Here is a 25,000-nt window from a genome sequence, read left to right as displayed (position 1 = left end):
GGTATATATACATATATATGTGTGTGAATGTGTGTATATATATGCATATATTTCAGTATATATATATATATATATATAATATATATATATATATATATATATGTATGTATTTATATATATGTGTGTGTGTATGTATATAAATACATATATATGTACATGTATGTATGTATATATATAATATATATATATATATATATATTTATACATGCAGTCAATATATATGTTATATATACATATATATAAATATATATATATATATATATATATATACATGTATCGACCAACTTACATTCTTATGTTAAGCTATTATTACAAATAATGTATGTATATATATATATACAGTGTATATATATACATATATACATATATATATATATATATATATATATATATATATATATACATATATATATATATATATATATATATATATATATATATATTTATATATATATATGTGTGTGTGTGTGTGTGATTGGAAGACGGACGAAAGCAGAAACATCAGCATTTTAAACTATATTCATTTAGATCACAAGGTAATTCTCACATCATGGCTAAACATCATTAAAGTAAATAAATTGGTACACCTTGATTGATAGAATATATAAATTTGAATCTATCGGTGCAAGAATGATGAGATACAACAAAAACGAGACTATATTATTTACAACACACTAATACAAAAGGGCTGATATAGGAACTAGAATAAACACATAAGCATCCAGAAATACAAGTTTGCATAGAACAAAGAAAAGCGACAAAAACATATATCAAAACAAAACCATGGAACTAAATCATATACCGTGGTGTGCATCTGGGCATGGTTATGAATGTATGGGCTCATGTGTGCATGTTTGAGTATATCAAAACGTACACTGTGTGAAATTGAATTACCGTATATAGGCTACACGTATTGCTCTAGACTTCATATTGAATTTGTTGTGAAATTTCGTAACCACAAATGTTGATTGCCTAAAGCATTAAACTGGTAACGGAAATTTTCAGAAAGTGAGAACTTACGTTTTGTATACTGTACTTCATCACAAAGAGTGGGGTTCACTGTTAAAAAGAACCATAACGTTAATCAGAAATTCCCCGTAGAAATTACTGATCTCAGCCGTACTTCAGTAAAATACAGGCGTCCGTAATTTTACTATACTTCATCGTTATCTTTTACGAGTTGGTGACCGTCAATATGTCCGTTTTTAAAACGGTAAAAATCCTATAATAGATGTGGCAGGCATTTACCATATTTTTACGACAAATTTTTAACGGTGTTGCAAGTCTTACGATCCATCCTTTCTTTGCTCATCATTGTAAGAACTCCCTAAATTTAGAGTAGTTTTTCTTAACCATTTCCCCTTTAATGAGGTATGTATGTAGCGGTACCCGCTAGGTCAGGAACGTGTAAGTTTTTGAATTGAGAGGCTGGTATACTCAGTGGCGTTTACATATGGGAGCCGGGATGAGGCATAAGATGCATTGGAGTGAATGGAATAATGTCTATAAATAGTTTAGTCGTCGCTAATAGCCTATGGAGTACGGTCATTAAAACAAACAAACTACAAAAATGTCTAGTATAGATTTGCTTCCTTCCGCAAACTCTAAGTGAGGCTCCTGATCATATATTTCAAATGGTACAGATCTTCTTTTGTTTTAGTTAAAGCCTTTGGAATGAAAAGGTTATCTTCGGAGCAAGGTAAAACTTAGTCGTTTCAGGAATGTTTAGAACATTAACCATTAAATTTCATCTGCGAAGGAAGTAGGAAATATGATTTAGGAGTTTTCATATAAAATTTCAATTTAGAAATTCGTATGTATGTATGTATGTATGTATGTATGTATGTATGTATGTATGTATGTATGTATGCCTTAAACTTAAAGCCCAAATCAATTAAGAACGTGGAAGAGGGAATGCTTTTTTACGTATCCATAGCCCATTATTGCAAAATATATGAAGCACTAAATAATTCAATCAACACAAATGAAAATAGAAAAAACCACTCCTTCATAGCATAAGAGCAATGAATTGCAATTGTTTATCTGTGGTAATGAACGTTTTTTTTTTTTTTTTTCAATAAAATCTACATTTTAGTTTTATGGGCAGATTATAGTGCAAGCACAACTACATTTTACTAATGCATATGCATTCGTCTATTTATTATATATCTGAATACTAGGACATGTAAGTTTTAGATTTAACACGTAGAGTCGTAGACACTCGACTTGATGGGACAAGATGTGTACGGAAACTATTCATGTGTGTGTGTATATATATATATATATATATATATATATATATATATATATATATATATATATATATTATATATATATATATACATATATATATATATATATATATATATAACTGTATATATATACATATATATATATGTGTATATATATATACATATATATATGTATATATATATCTATATATATATATATATATATATATATATATATATATACACATATATATATATATATATATATATATATATATATATATATATATATATATATATAAGTGCACTTCAATGAGTGTGGAAGAACACGATTAAATCTTCATATTAAGTTCACCTGTATGTACAGTGAGTAAGCATATCCACAAATCTATATCTATAATGCATATCCGCCATATAAGCATCCAGGTATTCATTTTAATTAATATATCAATAGAAATGGAAACCTAAGAAATAACTATAAAACAATAGAAAAAATATAGATGATAGTATAAACAATGATAAACGTGAATAACCAGTAAAATGATACTGTTTTCCAAACGCGACAAAACTTCGCACGAGTTATCTCTGTCCGGGGAACTATTTCACAGAACCTGAGGCGGAGGATTTCGTTCTCTTGGCCTTCACCGCCACACTGCCCGGCTCTCTCGTATGTTGGCCGTGCCTGCTGCTAAGTTCTGTCGAAGGAAGTCCAATCCGCGCATGCGTATTCTATACCTGTTTGAATATGTACCGATACAAACTCATTCATACAGCTCTCTCTCTCTCTCTCTCTCTCTCTCTCTCTCTCTCTCTCTCTCTCTCTCTCTCTCTCTCTCTCTCTCTCTCACAAGATTTTGAAAATGTTTATGGGTAATATTCCGAAACTTCAGAGCGAACGGAATGGGTTCTAAACTGAAACTGAAGAAATTTAAAATCAGAGGATATAATGAATTTGTTATTGCTCTCTAAGTAAACCATGGAGATTAGTGAGTTTATTTGCTTTCTTCTGAAGGGAAAATACAAAATTCTTATTTCGACTGTGTTCTTCCAATAGCTGTTAGGAAATATAGAGAGAGAGAGAGAGAGAGAGAGAGAGAGAGAGAGAGAGAGAGAGAGAGAGAGATATTAGATAAAAGAAGATGAAGAAAATACTTAAAAGCATTTTACTAATAGGATAGAGAGAGAGATGTAAAGATAAATATAAAAAGGGAAAGGAAAACCAATGTTGTTTCAAAGCCCGAATATATATTTTCCAATAAAAAAAAAAAGTGTAGCAAGAGTGGGGGTCAGAAATCCAGTCTATGAATACATGCTGGTCTAGAACCCAAATAAAAGAGGATGGCTGGTAATTGGAATGACGCTCTTGCCTCAAAAAAAATTGTAAGTTCGATGAAAGCGAAGATAATTCAGAGTGAAATGGAATTTTTCGGCCTAATAACGCTCATACTTGAGAAGGAAAATCAAGAAAAAAGTTGTTAGAGATTTGAAGGAAAAAAAGGTAAAGGTTACTGAACTGGAGGAAGAGAGGAAAAATAATTAGTGTTGAAGTCTTCCTACGAAAGTAACCTGTAATACACGTTTATTCCATACACGCTCATACGCTGTAATGCTCTCTCTCTCTCTCTCTCTCTCTCTCTCTCTCTCTCTCTCTCTCTCTCTCTCTCTCTCTCTCTCTCTCTCTGATGTCAATGATCTTAGATGTCAGGATTCCAGAAAACCTCAAATCAATCAATCTCTCTCTCACTGATAATGGAAAAACCTGTTGAAGCTTGCCATTGCATGTTTTACATTGAAAAAGTTTTATGCCATTTTTATCCTCACCCATTTGTATATAATCTTGTTATGTCCTTTAAATAAAGTTAGTTATTCCCTTTAAATAAAGTTAGTTATGTCCAATTCGTCTTTCCGCTAAGATCCTTACCAGACTGCTGCAAACCAAAGTGATACCTATACACAAAGGTTGAAGAAAAAAAAAATACCATAATAAAATGTTTTAACCAGAGAAATATGAACCTTACTCTCCCACTTTCCATTTTTTATCCTTATTAGTGTACGCGACACGTCAAAAATGACTGCTAGATATTTAGACAAATATGCACATACACACACACGCACACCCTCTCACTAGGGATTGACTATTACCCCTCCCCCTACCCGACGGACAGGGAGAGACCAAGTGATTATACGTCTGGCAATGACGTTGAGCGTGACCTGAAAGATTTTATATATATATATATATATATATATATATATTTATATATATATATAGATAGATAGATAGATAGATAGATAGATAATTTAGATATATATATATATATACAGTATATATATGTACATATAGATAGATAGATAGATAGATATACAGTATATATATATATATATATATATATATATATATATATATATATATATACATACATACATATATATATATATATATATATATATATATATATATATATATATATATATCCAGCTACTCGTGGCCTATTACTACTCCACCAAACTGTTCCGGTCGGTTACATGTTTCACTAATTGCTGCAAAAGCTTATGCCCCCTCAAAAAAGAATGAAGGGCTAGTAATCTGATAGACCAAAATATGAGCCGATAGACAGGACTCTGAAAAACAAAGGCAAATACGCGAATGGAATTTTCCTGTACTTGACTGAACGAAAGATCAAACAAGTTACTGCTTAGCGTTCATTGTTACAATCTGTTTTTCATCTATTTTTTTATCTTTTTATTTCTCGTCTTATTCCTTTTGTTCTTTCAAGCTATTCTCCCCTTTGGTATTTCTCTTCATTTTTTTCTTTATCATTCTTATTTTTTTCTACAGTTCCCCTTCGTTTTTTTTTTTTCCTGTTTTATTCTTCTTCCTCTTCACATTACTCTTTATGTTATTTTTCTTTCCACTATTTATATAAATTTCTGTCTTCTTCTTTTTCGTCATATTCTCATCCTTCACCTTTCCCCTCTACTTTTATTATTTATCTATATTTTATTTCCTTTTTGATCTTCATTTTACCATGTTTATATGTGTTCTCTCTCATTGGGTTTTTTATTATCATTGAAATCGTATTTCGTTTCTGTATTATGAAGTCGTTTCGCTGTTTAATATAGTGATTTAGTTTTCTTTTTCTACTCCCTCAAAATAACTTGCTCTTCTTAAACTAGGTATATTTTCCTTATATTTCTCTTCTTTCCTTTTACAGCCCTTTTTCAATAATTTTTTCAAACCCGTTTGAAAAATGACTGTTTTGCTTAGGCGGTGTTTGTAAATCATTAAACGTTATTGAACCTTGTTGCAAACCTTGGCCTTCTGGTGTAAACAGCAAATTATCATAATAGTTCTTGAATTTCAATGGCATTGAAGTATGTTGGTTGTTTTACTTTGTATGATCATTGCACTGCTGGCCTTCCACCACCTTGGCTTTGGTTAGTACTTGTATGGGTGACCGCTACGGAATGCTGGGCTGTGATAGTTGTTGTTTGGTTCGCTGCTGGTCTACCATTCGTTACTTTGCTTTACTTTGATGGCTGCTTTTCCGATCCCATACAGCAGGGAACCCCACTCTCTACAGGACCTCCACTGTCGTTTTACCTTGTTCGTTCAGAGTATTTATCTTTTCAGATCACGAATTGTTCATTTACTGTTAAATCGTCACTGTCAAAAGACTCATGAAATAAGAAAGTCTTCAGTTTCCTCTTGAAAGCCTTAATGTCTTCAATCATTCGAATGTTTCGTGGGAGCTTATTATATAGTCTCGGGGCCGCATATTTAAAGGCTCTGGAGCCCAAAGTGGACATAAATCTAGGTTCCAACAGTTTGAAGCCATCTGTAACTATTCTCGTGTCGACATGATTTGTTGGCTGCGCAATGTGTAGCAATTCTCTTAAGTAATTTGGACGCCCGGTTCTGATAACTTGGTGGGTTATTGTACATGTTTTAAATTCAATCCTCGCTTTAATCGGCAGCCAGTGTAAATCGATTAGTATAGCTTGGGGAGTAAAGCTTGACTAGAGCCAAGTCTAAAGAGAAGTAGATCTTGGTTAGCGTTTGATTATGCGACAGCCAATCAGTATCTAGAGTCATACTTGCATGTGGTATTTATTGGTGACCAGTCATCCTTCACTGAACATTCACTGACACCCTCTGGAAAAGGAGGGGACCTGGGGCTGCTACCTGATAGACCTAATAAGAGCCGATAGATCGAAAAAAAAATAGATGGTTTATCAAACGAGTGACAGCTTAGCATTCATTGCTGTCAAGGAAATAATAGTTGCAATGCAAATTGGCAGACCATTTGTCTACTTTCATCGTGAAGCACAGATGTTTATTAAGAAAACAAAAATTTTTAGCCATTTCTTCTCTTCGGTTTTACAAAAACACAGTTCCTAGAAGAAGAAAAACTACACAATGTTAACTTTGAGAATAAAAACGGAAGAGTCTTCTTATATTGAAGACCTAATCGAATTCTTGAATGAGAATTTTTTAAAAAAGGAATGTGAAAATAAACATATGATTCAATATTTTATTCAGAGAAGAAAGTTGTGGCGAATGTTCTAGAAATTATTGTCAGCTCGTTCTCAGTATCTCTTTATTTACAGACATGAGGAGCAGTTAGCAATAAATTTCCCATTTTTCTGTGTCCAAAATCTTTTCTACGTAAATAGATAAACAACCTCACAATGATTATTCTGAATTATCTCCAATGCAACTGTTTCCCTTTATGAAAACTTTATCTGTGTCCTCATAACTATTCCAGCGAACGTAGGCTATTCACATATTACGTGTTGTGTGTCAGCGCCTCTTTCTTCCTCCCTCTCTCTCAGTGTTTATTAACCGTTTTGGTTTCCGTTTGTATTTACTTTCACTATAAGAGAGGAGTTGAGGTTTTTATATGATATTTTAGAAAAACGTTAGATAGTTGGGGTAAGTTGACGTTTTCTTCAACGTTTCCTAGGACGAGAGTTGATTTTTGCGATCTCTTGGAATTTTTTATAACTTTCTTGGTTTTTCTTGCCTCAGAAGAATTCATTGGTAGGATCATGAGAATAATATAATTTGTCATTTAAACAAGTTCAGTTCCAACTAGATACTTCAATATTTCCCTCGATTGTTATTTCTCTCTCTCTCTCTCTCTCTCTCTCTCTCTCTCTCTCTCTCTCTCTCTCTCTCTCTCACACACACACAAACACACACAGACGGACAAACACGTGCTTGTGATATAAGGCTTTAATTAGATAAACACCTTTTAAAAATATTTAAAAAAGAGATCACGTTGCAATCATCTCCCATAGCAACAAGCAAACACAACAGTTTCCTTGAAATTAATGTGATAAATGACACCAGATTTATTTTTCAACAGCAACCACATTTAATTATGAAGCTGTACCAACCGTGTTTCACACAATTATACATAATTCCTTTTGTATATATTATGCTTGTATCTTTGCTCTTCCTTCGCACTAAAACGAACATGAAAATTCATGTCTGGTTTTTCCTCTGTAATATTGTCTGTCTTGTGAACTTGTTATGTCCTGTTGCCTTGAGGTTTTGTATATAAGGAGAGTGTTCTACAATAATATAACTCAGTCGATTGCTTCCTGCCTTTGAGTTCACAACCCTCTCTCGGCTCCGTCACATTGGTGACCCCGGAAGTCGACTCGCTCCCACTGCCTTCCACCCCCACCTCCCTCGCCACTCCATCGTTAGTACTATGGCGGACTCTACTGCAGCAGTTGGCGCTGCGGCCGCCCCATTGAAACTTTCACCGTTCGCCAGGGGAGAAGCATTTGCTTGGTTTCAGCGCGCAGAAGTCCAGTTTCGCATCAACGGCGTGACTCGCTCAACCACCAAAGCAGATTATGTTCTCGCGGCGATACCCGAGGACACCTTTTCGGAAATATCCGACAGGCTTTGTGAACAAGGAGACACGCCAATAGCGTATGACGCCCTCAAAACATACCTTCTGCAGCAGTACTCACCGTCGCCAGCCGCCCGTGTAGCAAAGCTTTTTCAGCTCTCGCAACAACCGTTGGGGGACCAAAGGGCTTCGCTTGCCCTCAGGGAAATGACCAGTATCGCTCGCCTTCAACCTGCCGCAGACGGGTCTCCTCGTGAGATGAACCTACTTCGTGCCCTTTGGATACGCCGTTTACCCGAACCTGTACGCGCTGCCATACCCGATGTCGATAGTTTACCCATAAAGGACTTGATGACCAAAGCCGACGCCCTTATGGACAGCCACTTCAAGACCTCCATCAACGCCTCCACCCCTGACGAAGAGGATGCCTATTCAACGTCAACTGAAGCTGACATGAATGCCGTAGGACAAACACGCCCACACCGTGACGTGCCGAAGCAGAGACAAAGCCGCCCACCACCCACCAATCGCTCGCGCCACAACAAACGACTTCTACAGCCACTTACTACCTCCCATCCGCCGCAGTTTTGCTACTACCACTTCAGATTCGGGGCAACTGTGATGAAATGTGCCGAGGATTGTCAGTGGCCAAAAAACGTGTAAGTAGGCCATCGCTCGTGGCGGTGGCCTCCCGTGTTTCTAATCTTTTCTTTTTACAGGATGCAGGAACGGGCGTGCGATTTTTGGTAGACACGGGTGCTTGTCGTTCTCTTTTGCCAAGAAAACTCTTCAAGACACGATGTAGTCTGTCTACATCTGCCGACGTCCGCTTGGTAGCTGCCAACGGATCTGCGATACCCACCTACGGTTACGAGAACCTCACATTATCGTTCGGAAATGGTAAATTCAATTGGAAGTTTCTCGTTGCTGACGTCACCATGCCAATCCTCGGTGCGGATTTCCTCTCTCATTTCCACCTTCTGGTCGATGTCGCCCACCGACGATTGGTCAACGCAGACTCATACTTGTCGACACCTCTTCAACCCGCCCCCTCTAACCTCGCTCTCCACATTAGCACACCCACGGATGCCTACGCCCACCTCCTCACGTCGTACCCGGAAGTTTTCCGTCCAGAACTTCGCCAAACGCCCACGGTTCCTGCCAAGCACGGTATTTATCACCATATCAAGACGACGGGACCCCCAGTCTTCGCAAAATTCAGACGTCTGGCACCGGAACGATTGGCAGCCGCCAAACAGACGTTCGCCGAAATGGAGGAAATGGGCCTTTGCCAAAAGGCCTCCAGCCCATGGTCGTCACTCTTACACATCGTTCTGAAGGAAGACAGCTCCCTCCGTCCGTGCGGGGATTACAGGCGCCTGAACATGCAAACAGAACCGGATCACTACCCCCTCCCAAACATTGCCGACGTGACCTCCTACCTGCACAAAGCAAAGGTTTTCTCTGCGCTCGATCTCCTGAAGGGGTATTATCAGGTGCCTATGAACCCAGAAGACATCCCTAAGACTGCCATCACCACTCCGTTTGGTACATACACCTTCAATTACTCCTGTTTTGGCCTTCGTAATGCTGGGGCCACGTTTCAACGTCTCATGGATGGCATCTTAGGGGACCTCCATTTCTGTGTATGTTATGTGGACGACATACTTGTGTTCTCCTCCTCAAAAGAGAAACACCTCCGTCACCTGCGCATCGTGCTCGACCGCCTGCAACAAAACGGCCTTGTAGTCCGGTACGACAAGTGTACCTTTGGCACCAACGAAGTATCGTTCTTAGGGCACCGCATCACTCCTGAAGGTGTCCACCCCCTCCCTGAGAAGGTAGCAGCCATTCAGAACTTCCCTGTGCCCTCGACCGTCAAAGCTCTGCAGGAATTCTTGGGCATGATCAACTATTATCACCGTTTTCTGCCAGCCGTTGCCACCACTCTTGCTCCCCTCTACGCCTCCCTCAAGGGCAAGCCGAAGGACCAGAAGTGGGGTCCCCTTCAAGAAGCAGCCTTCTGCAATGCAAAGAAGGCCCTATCAACTGCTGCGGCTCTCACTTTTCCTATCCCACACGCCCCTCTCCTTCTCTCCACCGATGCCAGCGACGTCGCTATTGGTGCAGTACTCGAGCAGGTGGTCAAAGGCTCGCCCCGCCCATTGGCCTTCTTCAGCAGAAAACTGTCCAAGGCAGAATCGGGTTATTCTACCTTCGATCGAGAATTGCTGGCGGTGCACTTAGCTGTCCGTCACTTTCGCCATTTCTTAGAGGGTACGCCCTTCGTAATTCGCACAGACCACATGCCTCTGGTGCACGCCTTCACTAGACAGTCTGACGCCTGGTCCGCCCGTCAACGCCGACATCTCTCCGCCATGGCTGAATACAATTGCACCCTCCAATACATCCCTGGGAAAATGAATCCCGTTGCCGATGCCCTGTCAAGAAACACGTTGGCTGCCGTTCAACTGGGATTGGATTACAACGCCCTGGCTGAAGCCCAACGACAGGATCCAGAGTATCAAGCTTGTAGGACATCCTGCACGTCCCTCCGTTGGGAAGACTTTCCCCTCGAAGACTCCAACACCACCCTCCTCTGTGACATCAGTACTGGTAGACCGCGACCTTGGATTCCTGCTCCCATGCGCCGACAGGTGTTTGATTTCATTCACGGCCTTTCACATCTCTCGTGCCGTTCTACTGCACAGCTGCTGAAGGCAAAGTTCATTTGGCACGGCATTTCTAAGGATGCTAAGGATTGGGTCCGCGTCTGTACTTCTTGCCAAACTTCCAAAGTACATCGACACACGGATTCAGGAGTGGGCACCTTTCCTCAACCTCAGCGTCGTTTCGCACACATTCACGTCGACGTTGTAGGCCCCCTACCCACATCACAAGGACATCGTTACCTGTTTACCGTCATCGACCGCTCCACTCGTTGGTCTGAAGCCATTCCCATGGAAACTGCAACGTCTGCCTCATGTACATCTGCCTTACTCTCTGGATGGATTTCAAGATTCGGTATCCCTGAGCATATTACTTCTGACAGGGGAACCACTTCCACCTCTCAATTGTGGACATCATTAGCGAATCTCCTGGGCATCACCCTACATCAGACTACGGCCTACAACCCCGCTGCCAATGGAATGGTTGAACGTTTTCATCGCACCCTCAAAGCAGCTTTGATGTCCCGCTGCAAGGATTGCAACTGGTTTACTCAGCTTCCCTGGGTCCTCCTGGGACTAAGGACCACTCCTAAAGACGCCCTCGACGTCTCAGCAGCTGAAATGGTGTATGGCGACCCGTTGGTCGTCCCTGCCGAATTTTTTCCTTCTACAACCTCCTCCGACGATCTCCAGCAAATACCTCACGTTGTGGGAAAATTTACTCCGTGCCGCCAGACTTACAAGCCCCCAGTGAAGCATCACATACCAACGGACTTGCACTCTGCAACGTACGTCTTCCTGCGCAACGACACCAGCAAGCCACCACTAACGCCCCCTTACACGGGCCCTTTCTTTGTGATCCGACGCAGTCCGAAAGCATTCCTCCTAAACATTCGGGGCAAAGAAGACTAGGTCTCCATTGATCGTCTAAAACCTGCTTATCTTCTGCCAGATGACCCGCCTATAGTTTGCCTCTCTAGATCAGGGCGCCCTATTTAACATGTACAGTATGTCATTTTTAGGGGGGGAGCCATGTACCAACCGTGTTTCACACAATTGTACATAATTCCTTTTGTATATATTATACTTGTATCTTCGCTCTTCCCTCGCACTAAAACGAACATGAAAATTCATGTCTGGTTTTTCCTCTGTAATATTGTCTGTCTTGTGAACTTGTTATGTCCTGTTGCCTTGAGGTTTTATATATAAGGAGAGTGTTCTACAATAATATAACTCAGTCGATTGCTTCCTGCCTTTGAGTTCACAATCCTCTCTCGGCTCCGTCACAAAGCTTTAATATGCTCTTAGCACGGCAACTGGTCAAAGCGAGTCAAAAACGCCAACAGAGTGAGTGAGTAAACGAACGTATATCTCACACAATAGCTTGAAGCATTAGAACGTCCTTGGCATGTTCATCTATATTTCGTTTCTCTTTCCAGTTGCAGTTCAGAAAAGGTTCCTCTTCCATTGCAAAATTAAAATGGGCCATTTCACCATAAATTTCCGAACCCAATTGCAATATCAAACCAACTTTTATTGCTGGGTGAATTTTCTTTTATGGCAGTCATTACCGTTGAGGAGTTTTGTTCTCGTTTTTCCTTGAGTGGTTTATATAAATCATGAAATGTTTTATTTTTTTATGGCAAAGAGACCATGACGGATATTCCCGTCCTAAGCAAGCTTGCAAACGGCAAGAAAAATTAGTTGCAAACTCCCCTAATCGAACGATCATAACCGCACTAATTTAAATTCTAATTGGCTGATTGATTAAAAGAGGAGGCAGAGAATTTCACATTTTGTAATAGTTAATGAATAGAAAGCACGAAATCTTTTGATCTTTTATATGCCAATTAAGCCTTTTTCAGAAATATTCTCGAATAGATTTAAGAAGAATTGATAATTCAGAACGGACTGTTGCGCTTCCTTCTGGGAATCATTTGAATGTCGGATTTATCAAATTATGCGACTTCTATTCGAATTATTTTAATTGCCTTCAGGGTAAGTCCTTTCTGACCTCATTGGAAGTTTCTGCTGCTTTCACATCTCCAGATTCCGGCCAAAATCAACGTTGTATTCTTGGGTTGTCAAATAAGTATTTATTAACCCCCAACATAAAACTTTACTGTAGGAAAGACAAGTCTAGAAGCTTGGCCTTTGGTTGTGGCTAACAGTCCAAATATGGAAATGAAGGGATAAAAGAGCAAATTTAGATATCTGCTGGTAAATTCAGTTACCGCTACATGGTTGAGTAGCCACAAGACCCACTGGGTCCTGAGGCCGACAGCTTGAAAATATTCTGACCTGATATATATATATATATATATATATATATATATATATATATATATATATATATATATATGTGTGTGTGTGTGTGTGTGTGTATATATATATATATATATATGTGTGTGTGTGTGTTTGTATATATTACATGGGTCAAAAATAACATAAAAATAAAAAAGTTCTATTCATTTTCAGCAATACAGTATTAAAATGCTACAAAAAAAATTGAAATGATTTCACCAACATGTTAATGCATTTCATAGTTATATGCCAAACCACGTAAGTATTCCAGTGGTTCCCATGAATCAAACTGCTGTACTATAGTTAAAATGCGTTCATCAGTCTTAATGTATTTTAAGCGTTTTCGAGCAGGAGGAATCCCAGCCATTAGTTGTTCATAATAAGAATCGTGTCCTTTCTGAATTCTCTTTAAGCCATCGATGAATTTCCATATAACTGTGTGGTTCATTCCAAATTCTGCATAGATTTTGTTGTGCGTAGCTTCAGCATGATTGTTTGTCCTGTCCTCACCTAATATCGTTCGACTATACATATACCACATTTGCGTAGAGAAAAGTGGTGAACGTCGGCCATTTCCCCTCCTCAGAGGTATTCCTACATAATTATCTTCGACCCAGTTCATTAACGGCTGGAGTTCATCAGGTAAATATTGCGTCAAAGCATCGATGTAAACATCCATGTGAGAAATAGGTACAAAAGATAAAGCAACGATCATTTTAGCTTTTACAGAGAAGTCGGGGTCATTATTATACAAATGTTGGAGCCCAAGTTGTTTCAGGTGCTTATGAATATTATGTGCAAAATGGGAGAAGCAGCCTTTCAACTCTACATCCGGAAAACATTCTGTCATTGCAGAAAAAGCTGCTTGTTCATAATCACAATAAATGCCCTTTGGTTGCAGCTCTGCAGACATCTCAGTTATCATTCGAAACATTTTCACGTATGTTGTTCGACGCTTATTAGGTAATAGGGCGTATGGTATAGGGAGAACCAAACAACACTTGAATATCGTAATAACTGGTTTAATATTACAATTCTCAAATAATACGAGCCTTTGGTGTGATGAGGTGATCACTAAACGAGACACAAATTTGCGGATGGTCCTTAAGTTTTTTTCTTGGCGCCAAAACAGCTCATCGCCAAAACAATGAGGGCCAAACTGTCTATCGCCAAAATGGCGGCGCCAAATCGTCAGCGCCAAAGAGTCGGCGCCAAATCGTCCTGTTCCGTGGTTGAGTAGCCACAAGATCCACTGGGTCCTGAGGCCGAGAAGTGTCACTTGAACACTTCCTCCAGTCCATAGCAGTTTTGCAAACGTGTTATTGTCACCGGATTTCCGCTTCATTGTGACCCATTGCCGCTTACCTCATGCTCCTCATGTCTGTTGAAAACTCCTGTGACTCTGTGCTACTTTTGCAAATTAGGCCTGTGGCCATACGGCCTTAATTCGAGTTACACTGATTTATTAATGTGGTGATGCTGTTTATAAAACTTTCTTCGAAGGGTTCATATATTGTTCGTTATTGTTTGTAAACAAAAAGAAAATCTCGTTAACCAAGGGAGATCACTGGCATTTGTCTGACATTATAGAATTTTTTAAATACATCTTTCACACTCGTAGATGTTACTGTACAATACGACATTGATCTTAGCATGGTGTATTGGAAGCTTGAATTAGCATTCGAGAAGATTTGCAGAGTCTAGAAGGGACTCCAAACAAATGATCTGATATATCAGAGGCAATTAACACTGCATACAAATGTCAAGCAGAACTGTATTCAAGGATTCCCTCTATTTTGGCTTATTGGTGTAGAAATTTAAAGAACTGGTTGGTTTTTAGGATAATGCAAAACGCCATATCACTTTGATAAACAAAACAGAAAAGAAAGAGAGAATCGCTCTTTTGGTATAAGATGGTGGCAATTCCAGAGATTTATTGCACTTTGTTTCCCGAGACACATTTAGAAGTGCAGACCAGCTTTGGAATAATATATACCTTAAAATTCATATAGATTCTGTCATTGATAATATCAAAGGACTTTGAAATGGACTGAAAGTAAAAGTAGTTGGTCTGGAAAAAGTTACCCATTGTTTAGTACAGGTCCTAGAGTTGTTCATGCTGTGCTGCGAGACGTAACTCAAATCGAATTTGACGCTGTGAAACAGAGTATGCCTAAAACTCATCTGAAGAGGCAGTCAATGAAATATCTCCTATAACTGCCATGGAAATTGGGCAAAAATCATAGGTATATCTTCTAGCAAAATGTAGACTAAAGGGTAATATTCGTCAAATTTGTTTTAACAAGAATACATTCATGGGTATTCTGTCTCGGTATGCATTGCAATTACAGACCTTGTGAATGTTTTTGACAAAGTAGGAGTGGTTTCTCTTATATTGGAAAAATATGTCAGCCGCCCAAAATTTTAAACATTGCAAAATATTGATAATCTTTGATGTGATGGTTTTATTCCCTCTACAATCTTTAGTTTCTAAGAAACAATGTTACCAAAATTGTTAAGGAAAGAGAAGTGTCTTCTTATCAAGGATAGTTTAGTTACTCATGAGCAAAGCTGCTGTGAATACTTTTAATGTTTATGTATAATCCTGCTTGTTTGATGCTGAAGTATGTCCATTACTAATTGAGAAAAGTCTTAGGAAAACACTTATTTCAGAATGGTCAACTCAAAAGAAATGAGTAGTGCAAATTCTGACTACATCTATACTAATATAATTACGAAAAGACTGTTATATTGGTCACTGTAAAGAATAAGTGTCTGTAACAGAGTAGATAAATTAATCAATTACTTTATCGAGAAAGGCGAAGAAGGTAAATAAAAATTGATCAAGTAATTTAAACTGTTCCATGCAAACACTGGCCCTTGCACAAATTTGACCCACGCTATAGTAAATTATTAAAGACTGTGGTAAATTATTGAAGGATACAAAAGGCCTGGTGTGAACATTTTGACTCAAAGCAAAAAAAAAAAAAACCTGGAAGACTTTTTGTTTTTGTCTTACTCCAAGGTAAAATAAATAACTGAGAATAAAGTATCCTAGAATAAGCTTTTTGGAGGCAGAACTTCAGAGACGGCTGTATTGTTGGTGAGGTGATGTGGAGGTGTGGGTGGATGAGAGGTAGACTGAGTAAACTGAGCTCATTCGATTAGAAAGAAAACTTCCGAAGCCATAGTGTTATATGAAGAGGAGAGCAAATGGGAAGTACATACGAAAATCAATGATAAAAGGACAAGCTAACAAAAGAAAGAAAATATAAGTATGAATATCACCGCAAATTAACAGTTGTTTCAGTTCGTTCATTAGTCGTCGTCTATTTATTCTTCTTGACTGGTAGTGCTTCTTTCTTTTAGACAATCGTCTACACGCACAATCAAATGCTTCATTAGCTTCATAGGTATTGACTATCTGACACATTAAACAAAGAATAAAAAATGCTCCGGTAATGAGCTTCTGGTTAGAAGATAAACATCCAAATTCGATATTGGCTTCATTCCCTGGCTGAGAAAATTAGAAGAAATGTCATCTTTAATTGGCATTGATCCATTAGTGGACTTCCAGTAACTTTTCACATTACAGTTCTGTTAATTAACGCCTAGATCTTCAATTCCACTTTTTCGACTTTTAGGATGTGTATAAAGCATTTTATAAGTGTATGCAATGCCTTGTCTTCCATATCTCTTTCGTCACGAGCTCCATACGAGCACAGGCGTGATTGTTACACAGACATTTGCATCGATATTACTAAATACCTTATTTGACAATTAATTTAGGCATATAAGATGTTCTCTGTCTCTGGTGAAAAGAGGAATATTAAGAAAAGATAAAATCGCTGTCGTTTAAGTCTTCAGACTTTGATAAAAAATCTAAAGCCTGATTATTTTGAAGGCGTGTAGCATCCTTTTTTATAATTCAGTTATTATAAAGTTTGTGTACATTCTAATTACCAAGAGCTGTTACGTTAACAAGGTATTTTATGTTTCCAATTCTAATATTAAATTATGGTGTCTTTCTCATTCTTATAAATCTTATACGCACTATTGCAGATTTTCAAATTTGTAGACTATCAAGGATTTTATACTTCTCATAATAGGACTGAATAGAAGGAACTCGTCAGATCAGCTTTCCACTCAATACCCTTTCTTTTGATCTTTATTTCCACTCCACAGCAAAGAGTCGACTGTTTCTTGTTTGCCCATTAGGGACTATAAAAGGACCTTGCATCATCGTATAACAGACGTCCCTGTCTCGTAATCGGTGAGTAGGAATTCAAGACACGCTCAAGCCCGATAGTTCTAGTAGTGTCTGCAACCTGCCTGTCCTTGTTAGCGAGGGATGGGGAGGTGGAGTCTATAGGGCTACCTATTGAGTCCTCAGCAGCCATTAACTGGCCTTCCCTGGTCTTAGTATGGGTGGAGAGGGGGCTTAAGTGCAGATCATATATATATATATATATATATGTGTGTGTGTGTGTGTGTGTGTATGTATATATGTATGTATGTGTTTATGTATATATGTGTATATACGTGTGTGTTTATACACACACACACACACACATATATATATATATATATATATATATATATATATATATATATATACATACACACATATATGGTTGTGTGTGTTTACTGTGTGTATGGTCAGTCTGCTACTCATAAGTAACTTTTAAACTTATAAATACATATGTTCGATTTTTATCTAACTACATATAATTCAGGATATTTTGAGTGTTATCCCCTTTCTCAATCCATTATAACACTTTTCTGTTCATCTTTTATCAATCTTCTTTTAACTAATGATATCAAAAGATTCTTACGAATAAGATGATCATAATTTTTGTGTTGCCATATCACAATAAAAAACATTTGGTCTGTCCCATCTCTCTTACATATATCAATCGAGTGCACAGTTCAGAAGCTTTCTTTCTCTCAACGACCAAACATAAAAACTCTCCTTTTATTTTTACCATATATATACATATATATATATATATATATATATATATATATATATATATATATATATATATATATATATATATATATATATATTCATATATATATATATATATATATATATATATATATATATATATATATATATACATATATATACATACATATATATATATATATATATATATATATGTATGTATATATATATATATATATATATATATATATATATTCATATATATATATATATATATATATACATATATATATATATACATACATATATATATATATATATATATATATATATATATATATATATATATGAGTAAAATCATGATAATGCTCAATGAAAAGGAAGACAGCTAACAAATAAGCTTTATGGCCGAACCCCTAGAGATTGTTAATGAATATACGTACTTATGATGGACAGTGTTTCTCCAGGGCATAAAGCCGAGATTAATAAAAGGATATGTGTGGGATAGAGAGCTTTTGGTGAAAAAAAAAATGAGATTATGAAAAATCAAATGCCACTTTCCCTAAAAGTGTGTATTTAATCATATGATCCTATCAGTATTAACTTACACAGCAGAAGCTTCGAGTCTCACTAAAGCCTTAGAACTTAAGCTAGTTGCAACTCAAAGAGCTATGGAAAGAACAATGATGGGATTAACACTAAGCGACAGAACGAGAGCAACATGGATACGAGAGCAAACTAAAGTAGAGGATATTCTAAAAACATGTAAGAATAAGAAATGTACGTGGGCAGGACATATAATGGCAATGTCAGATAAGAGATGGACATTAAGAATACCGGAATGGGTCTTTAGTGATTACAAACTGAGTGGGGAAACGAAGAGAAGATGATGGATTGACGAGCTAAGAAAGTTTGCTGGTATAGACTGGCATAGAAAGACCATAAACAAACGCAAGTGGAAGGTCATGTCTGAGGCCTCTGGCCCGCAGTGGGCTAGCTACGGCTGATGATGATGATGATGATAATGATGATATGTATATATATATATATATATATATATATATATATATATATATATATATAAAAATAAATATATATATATATATATATGTATATATATATATATATATATATATATATATGCACTATATATACCATATACACTTATGCATACAGTATACATATATGTCTTATTTCACTTATTATTTCAGTATTATACGTTTGAAACTAATTTTAATTAAAACAATAAAACTTGAAACTTAGTTCCCTTGAATATCAAGCTTACCTTTTGTGATATTCTCACGGTGTTCACCACCTTTTACTTCTGTAGCCATTCCAATATCCAATTTTCATCTTCACCTTGCCTACTACGTCTATTGACCTGATATCAATTGACATTACTATTATTATTATCACTAACCAAGCTACAACCCTATTTGGAAAAGCAAGATGCTATAAACCCAAAGGCTCTAAGAGCGACAAATAGCCCAGTGAGGAAAGGAAATAAAGAAATAAATAAATGATTGGAACAAATTAACAATAAATCATTCTACAAAAGCAAGCTACAACCCTATTTGGAAAAGCAAGATGCTATAAACCCAAAGGCTCCAAGAGGGATAAATAGCCCAGTGATGAAATGAAATAAAGAAATAAATAAATGATGGGAACAAATTAACAATAAATCATTTTACAAAAAAGTAACAATGTCAAAACAGAGATGTCATATATAAACTGTAATTATTACCGATGGCTCTGACCCAATCACGATTTCGACCATGTTTAATCTTATATTTCCTGTTTACTTAACTACTGCACATTTCCAAAGGAAAATAATGGCAATATCCTATGGGCTATGCAAATAGATTTTACTTTTATGAAGCATAATGTAAATTGTGCTTTATTTGTTTAATTAAATCCTGGTAGTTAAATGGGGTGTTCGTCCACCGTAGATTATTTGTGATACGCACAAACATATCCATCTTCGTGTGCACACTGTATTATATAGCATTGATATTTGCTGCATTTTACAAACACAAAAAGTTATTCTATTATCCATTTTATGTAATATTAATCTTTTAGATTATTTTGTTTTTAATCATTTAAACAATGCTTTTGAAGACATTTGAGATATGAATTACATTGCCTAGAAAAAGAGCATCAGATCTTACCAAGACGGATGTCAGCATTCACCACCCATAAATCTATACTATAATATTTTGCTCGTTTGCAGGAATGACCTTACGAACAGCGAAAACTATAAAATTTCTCACGAATATTATCACGTATATCCAACCTGTCCCATTGGAATAAGAAAAATAAGAAACTATAGTGCAACTCATTACTAATTTAAAGTTTGAGGAAACCATCATTAACCCAAAATCAGACGTAACGCAAATCTATAAGGATTTCATTCTATATTCAATTGAATAATCTTTTTCAAGTGATTAATTAAATGTGATTAATGTAGTACGTACTTTATTAATATATCAAGGACGCACAAATAGATTACATGTATTACGCGAAAAGGAATTGCAAATCAAAAAAATTTTGCATTGCATACGATAGGTGGGGAAAGGGCCCGTAGTCCTCTCACCCCATACGTCTGGCATCCATAAACAAGAGAAGCTTTCAGGCCATACATCTCCGTTGTCCGTCAATCTGTCAGAGAATGAACATAAGAACTCGACATTTCCTCATATCAGAAGCACTAATTCAAGTCAGTTTCCGATGAACTGCGATACAAACGAAGACATCTTTCTACCACAAGCGATACAGTGGAAGTTAAGTAGCCAGCAAGGAGGAGGTAGAAACAAGCCTGAAGATGTGTGATTGAAATAGGCTCTGGACCTTTCTCGCCGTGGGTACTTGGTTTTCGGGCTTTCATCAGCTCATCACTGGTGTATTTCTGCACCAGCCCAGACCACATTAGCAGCTGTAATCTGAAATTAAAGGGGGATTAAGTTATTAAAGGGGATTACTATAGCGTGGTGAATAATAATTTCGATTAAAGAGATTAATAACAATTTCAATTTTGTGAGAGAAACGATGAATAATGAAATTGTTCATTTGTATACGTATTCGTATAATGTTTACAGAAATACCGTATACGATGATGATATGGCAAAAATAATTCATCATTAGAGCAACAAAACATTGGACTGCTTTGGCAGGTTTCTCAATTAATGAAATACCTTGTACTATTTTTTACTCAAATTATGCTCAAATATTTTAAGCACTTCAAAACGTATTTACAAATCCTTAGCAAAATTATATCAAAGTTGATACCCTTGAAAAATAATGAGTAATGTTGATAGCCGTTTATATATCTCTTTGTTTATTACTTTATCTGATAATTTATTTATTTTCACAGTTCCGGACAGTTCCACCAGATACCAGGGTTGCCAGGTTGGCCTTTTTCGGTCCATAAAACTCCAAATTTGTCCATTTTTCGTGCTAGATATCTAAAATTGGCCTTTTTGAAACTGGTTAGCCTTAAATGCTATATTTTCGGCCTTTTCTACTACTAGGTTGACCTTTTGAAGCTGCAGTTGATCAGAAGTTGGCCTTTTCTCATTTGGAAAATCTGGCAATCCTGGTACATTTTCCCGAGTAAGAAGTGTTTCAGGCAGGATGTGTGTTGGTAGCCTTGACGAGAAAGGTGAAAGGAAAAGGAATTTTGGTTTTTATACAACATTTTTGCGATATGCTTCATGTATTGTCACTTAATGTTTCTACATAAAATATGATGCATCGCTTAAAATATTATTTTTACTGTATAGTTTAGATTGAAGCATATTTTTATATCAAGATGAAAGATACTGTAAGGAATTTGGAAACGTCCCTGTATTGCAATCTGATGGACTGTGGTTCGAGACCCATTCGACCTTGACAGTTTCTTGTAGTCTCTGAAACCTCACCATTCTGCCGAGCTAAGGGTGAGGAATTTGGGGCAGCCTATAGGTCTACCTGCTGAGTCATCAGCAGCCATTGCCTGGCCCTCCTTCGTCCTAGCAAGATGGAGGCGGGGAGACTTTGGGCTCTGATACGTCAGTCTCTAGGGCATTGCCCTGCTAGGTAATTGCCACTGCCCCCTACCTCTGCCATTCATGGGTGACCTTTAAACCTTTTAACTGTAAAATGTACGGTTAATAATTCCTCAATGCTTCCTGAAACTCAACTTGACCCGGGCCACTTCCATTATATCAGGAATTCTTCCAGAACGATAAGATATAGACCATAGGAACCTCACTGAAATCATGTAAAAATCTAACCCTATGATGTACTGATAGCAATACAAAGAAGCAGATAGCAAAAAAAAAAAAAAAAAAAAAAAAAAAAAAATCTCTCGTTCCGACCTCGTTAACTGAGGGAATACATTCCAGAAGTTTTACGAGCAAGATTATCTTTCACCTAACTTTGCACAGATAAGCGTGCCGTAATTTCTCGGAGGAAACCGTTTCTGATCTTCATCTATATTTCATAAGATGTTTTCCTCTTAAGGAAATTAATTATTTATATTAATCTCTGGCACTGTTGTTCAGTTAATTCTTGCACAAAATTTTTCATAATTCTGATCATCCTTTGCATTCAGGTTTTTCCAGACTGTACCATCCTAAACGTAGAAGTAGGTATACAGTTAATTCAAACCGTCATACCTTCTCCACCATAAGGCTCAACAATACACAATATTCTAGAAGTTTTCATTCAAATGAGACCAGATGGTGGGCAGTTGAATCAGTGGAACTTAAGAAGTTCAAACTTGCAGTAAATGTTCTAGGTTGAACAGGCTGACATAAGTCTATCCTCCCAGTTTATAAATTATATTAAGATTAATTCTAACGTTGTTACTGATCGTAGGGTATTTTACATAAATTATTCCTTACTTCTCATGTAGTTTATTATTTTCCTTATTTCCTTTCCTCGCCGGGCTTTTTTTCCCTGTTGGAGCCCTTGGGCTTATAGCATCCTGCTTTTCCAACTAGAGTTGTAGCTCGGTTGATAATAATAATAATAATAATAATAATAATAATAATAATAATAATACAGTATCATACATATGTCTGGTTTTAGGGTAATATTTGACAATAAATCAAAAATGCAATGTGTTGAAGTTATTTTCAGCAATCTGAACTGCAACACTGTTTAATCCAATACCAGAGATATTATTAAGATAAGATTATATAACCAGGTATATAAAAAAAAAAAACACAAGAGGAGGCGTGCAGTGGCCAAGCCGCACACAACATATGAGGTTGTATGACCACGCGTGGTGTTGGAGACTACCAAAATCGAGGGAAGATTTAATGCAGTCATATACGTTGACATTCAGAAAACTGAATATATATATATATATATATATATATATATATATATATATATATATGCTTATATATATATAGATATACATACATATATATATATATATATATATATATATATATATATATATATATATATATACAGTATATATATATATATATATATATATATATATATATATTTACATATTTGTATATATATATATATACTTATATATATACAGTATATATATATGTATATATGTACATTATATATTTATATATATACATATATATATATGTATATATATACATATATATATATATGTGTATATATATATATATATTATATATATATATATATATATATATATATATATATATATATATATATATATATTGAGAGAGAAGGGGTTATGAAACGAAGATGAACACAGATATTGATTAGCCGATAACGATATTAAAATAAAAAAGAATCAAGTTGTTTACGGTATTTGGCAATTTAATAAACTACATGCTCGAAGTAGGGTATGGCATAACATAATGCTATAATTAGACTACGCATAATCAACCCGTATTCAGTTGATATGAGATCGGTCCATCTATCGTATTAAGCTGGTAATCAAATAAATTGAGTGGCCACAACCCTTCAGCCCAAGTGTCAAAGCTCCTTTCCTTTTACCTTTCTCGTCAGGGAAAATGGCTCAATACTACACAGTAGTCTAGAAGTTTTATTCCCACTATGACCAAGTTTTGGAATTATTATCTTAATCAGGTGGTTGAATCTGTGGAACTTCAGAAGTTTAAACTTCCAGCAAATGTTTTTATGTTGAACAATCTGGCATAAGTCGTTTCATAGTTTATACTGTATATGAAAGATCTATTTTAATGTTGTTACTGTTCTTAAAGTATTTCATCATAATTGCTCATTACTTCTCTAGTTATTTATTTATTTCCTTATTTCCTTTCGTCAGTGGGTAATTTTTTCCTCTTGGAGCACTTGGGCTTATAGCATTTTGCTTTTCAATATAGAGTTGTAGCTCAGCTAATAATAATAATAATAATAATAATAATAATAATAATAATAATAATTCTCCTGGACTGTACATAGCCATAATTAATGAGGGCTCAAAGATATAATGAAGGCTTTGATGGTCTTAAGATTTTTGGGGCCACTAGTCTATTACATCATACTCATATCGATCATATAAATAGTTTTGGCTATTATTCCATATGATGTTCACTAAACAATAAAGATTGTAATAACTGACTATAGTCCATTTCTTTTAGCGATGCATATTTGCACCGACTCGCGGCGGTGCCCTTTTAGCTCGGAAAAGTTTCCGGATCGCTGATTGGTTAGAATTATCTTGTCCAACCAATCAGCGATCCGGAAACTTTTCCGAGCTAAAAGGGCACCGCCGTGAGTCGGTGCAAATATGCATCGCTAAAAGAAATGGACTATAATATTGGTTATTATTTCACTGGACGTGTAAATATTAGAATATATTAATTCTTGATTTATATTTTTTTTCTTTAGTTTTATTCCTAATCTTGAATTATGTTTATCACAAGTAATTTTTTTCTAACTTTTGCGTATTCTAATTTATTATTTCGATTTCTTTAGTTTCATTTATATTCATGAATTGTTTTAATCATCTTTGAATTTCAAATATTCTTG

General features: G+C 36.3%; 1 protein-coding gene across 1 annotated transcript in view; it reads right to left on the bottom strand.

Moving 5' to 3' along the window:
- Nucleotides 1–20,597: 20,597 nt before the first annotated feature.
- The window catches only part of LOC137641221 (glutamate receptor ionotropic, delta-2-like), a 49,844-nt gene continuing 45,441 nt past the window's right edge, over nt 20,598–25,000 (bottom strand). The window contains exon 14 of the mRNA XM_068373657.1: nt 20,598–20,961. Coding sequence (XP_068229758.1) covers nt 20,730–20,961 — 232 coding nt within the window. The 3' untranslated portion in view covers nt 20,598–20,729. The remainder of the gene's footprint in view (nt 20,962–25,000) is intronic.

Source organism: Palaemon carinicauda, chromosome 5, assembly GCF_036898095.1.
Source record: "Palaemon carinicauda isolate YSFRI2023 chromosome 5, ASM3689809v2, whole genome shotgun sequence".
Lineage (NCBI taxonomy): Eukaryota > Metazoa > Arthropoda > Malacostraca > Decapoda > Palaemonidae > Palaemon > Palaemon carinicauda.
The sequence above is the reverse complement of the archived record's forward strand: the minus strand, read 5'-3'. Positions and strand labels throughout refer to the sequence as shown.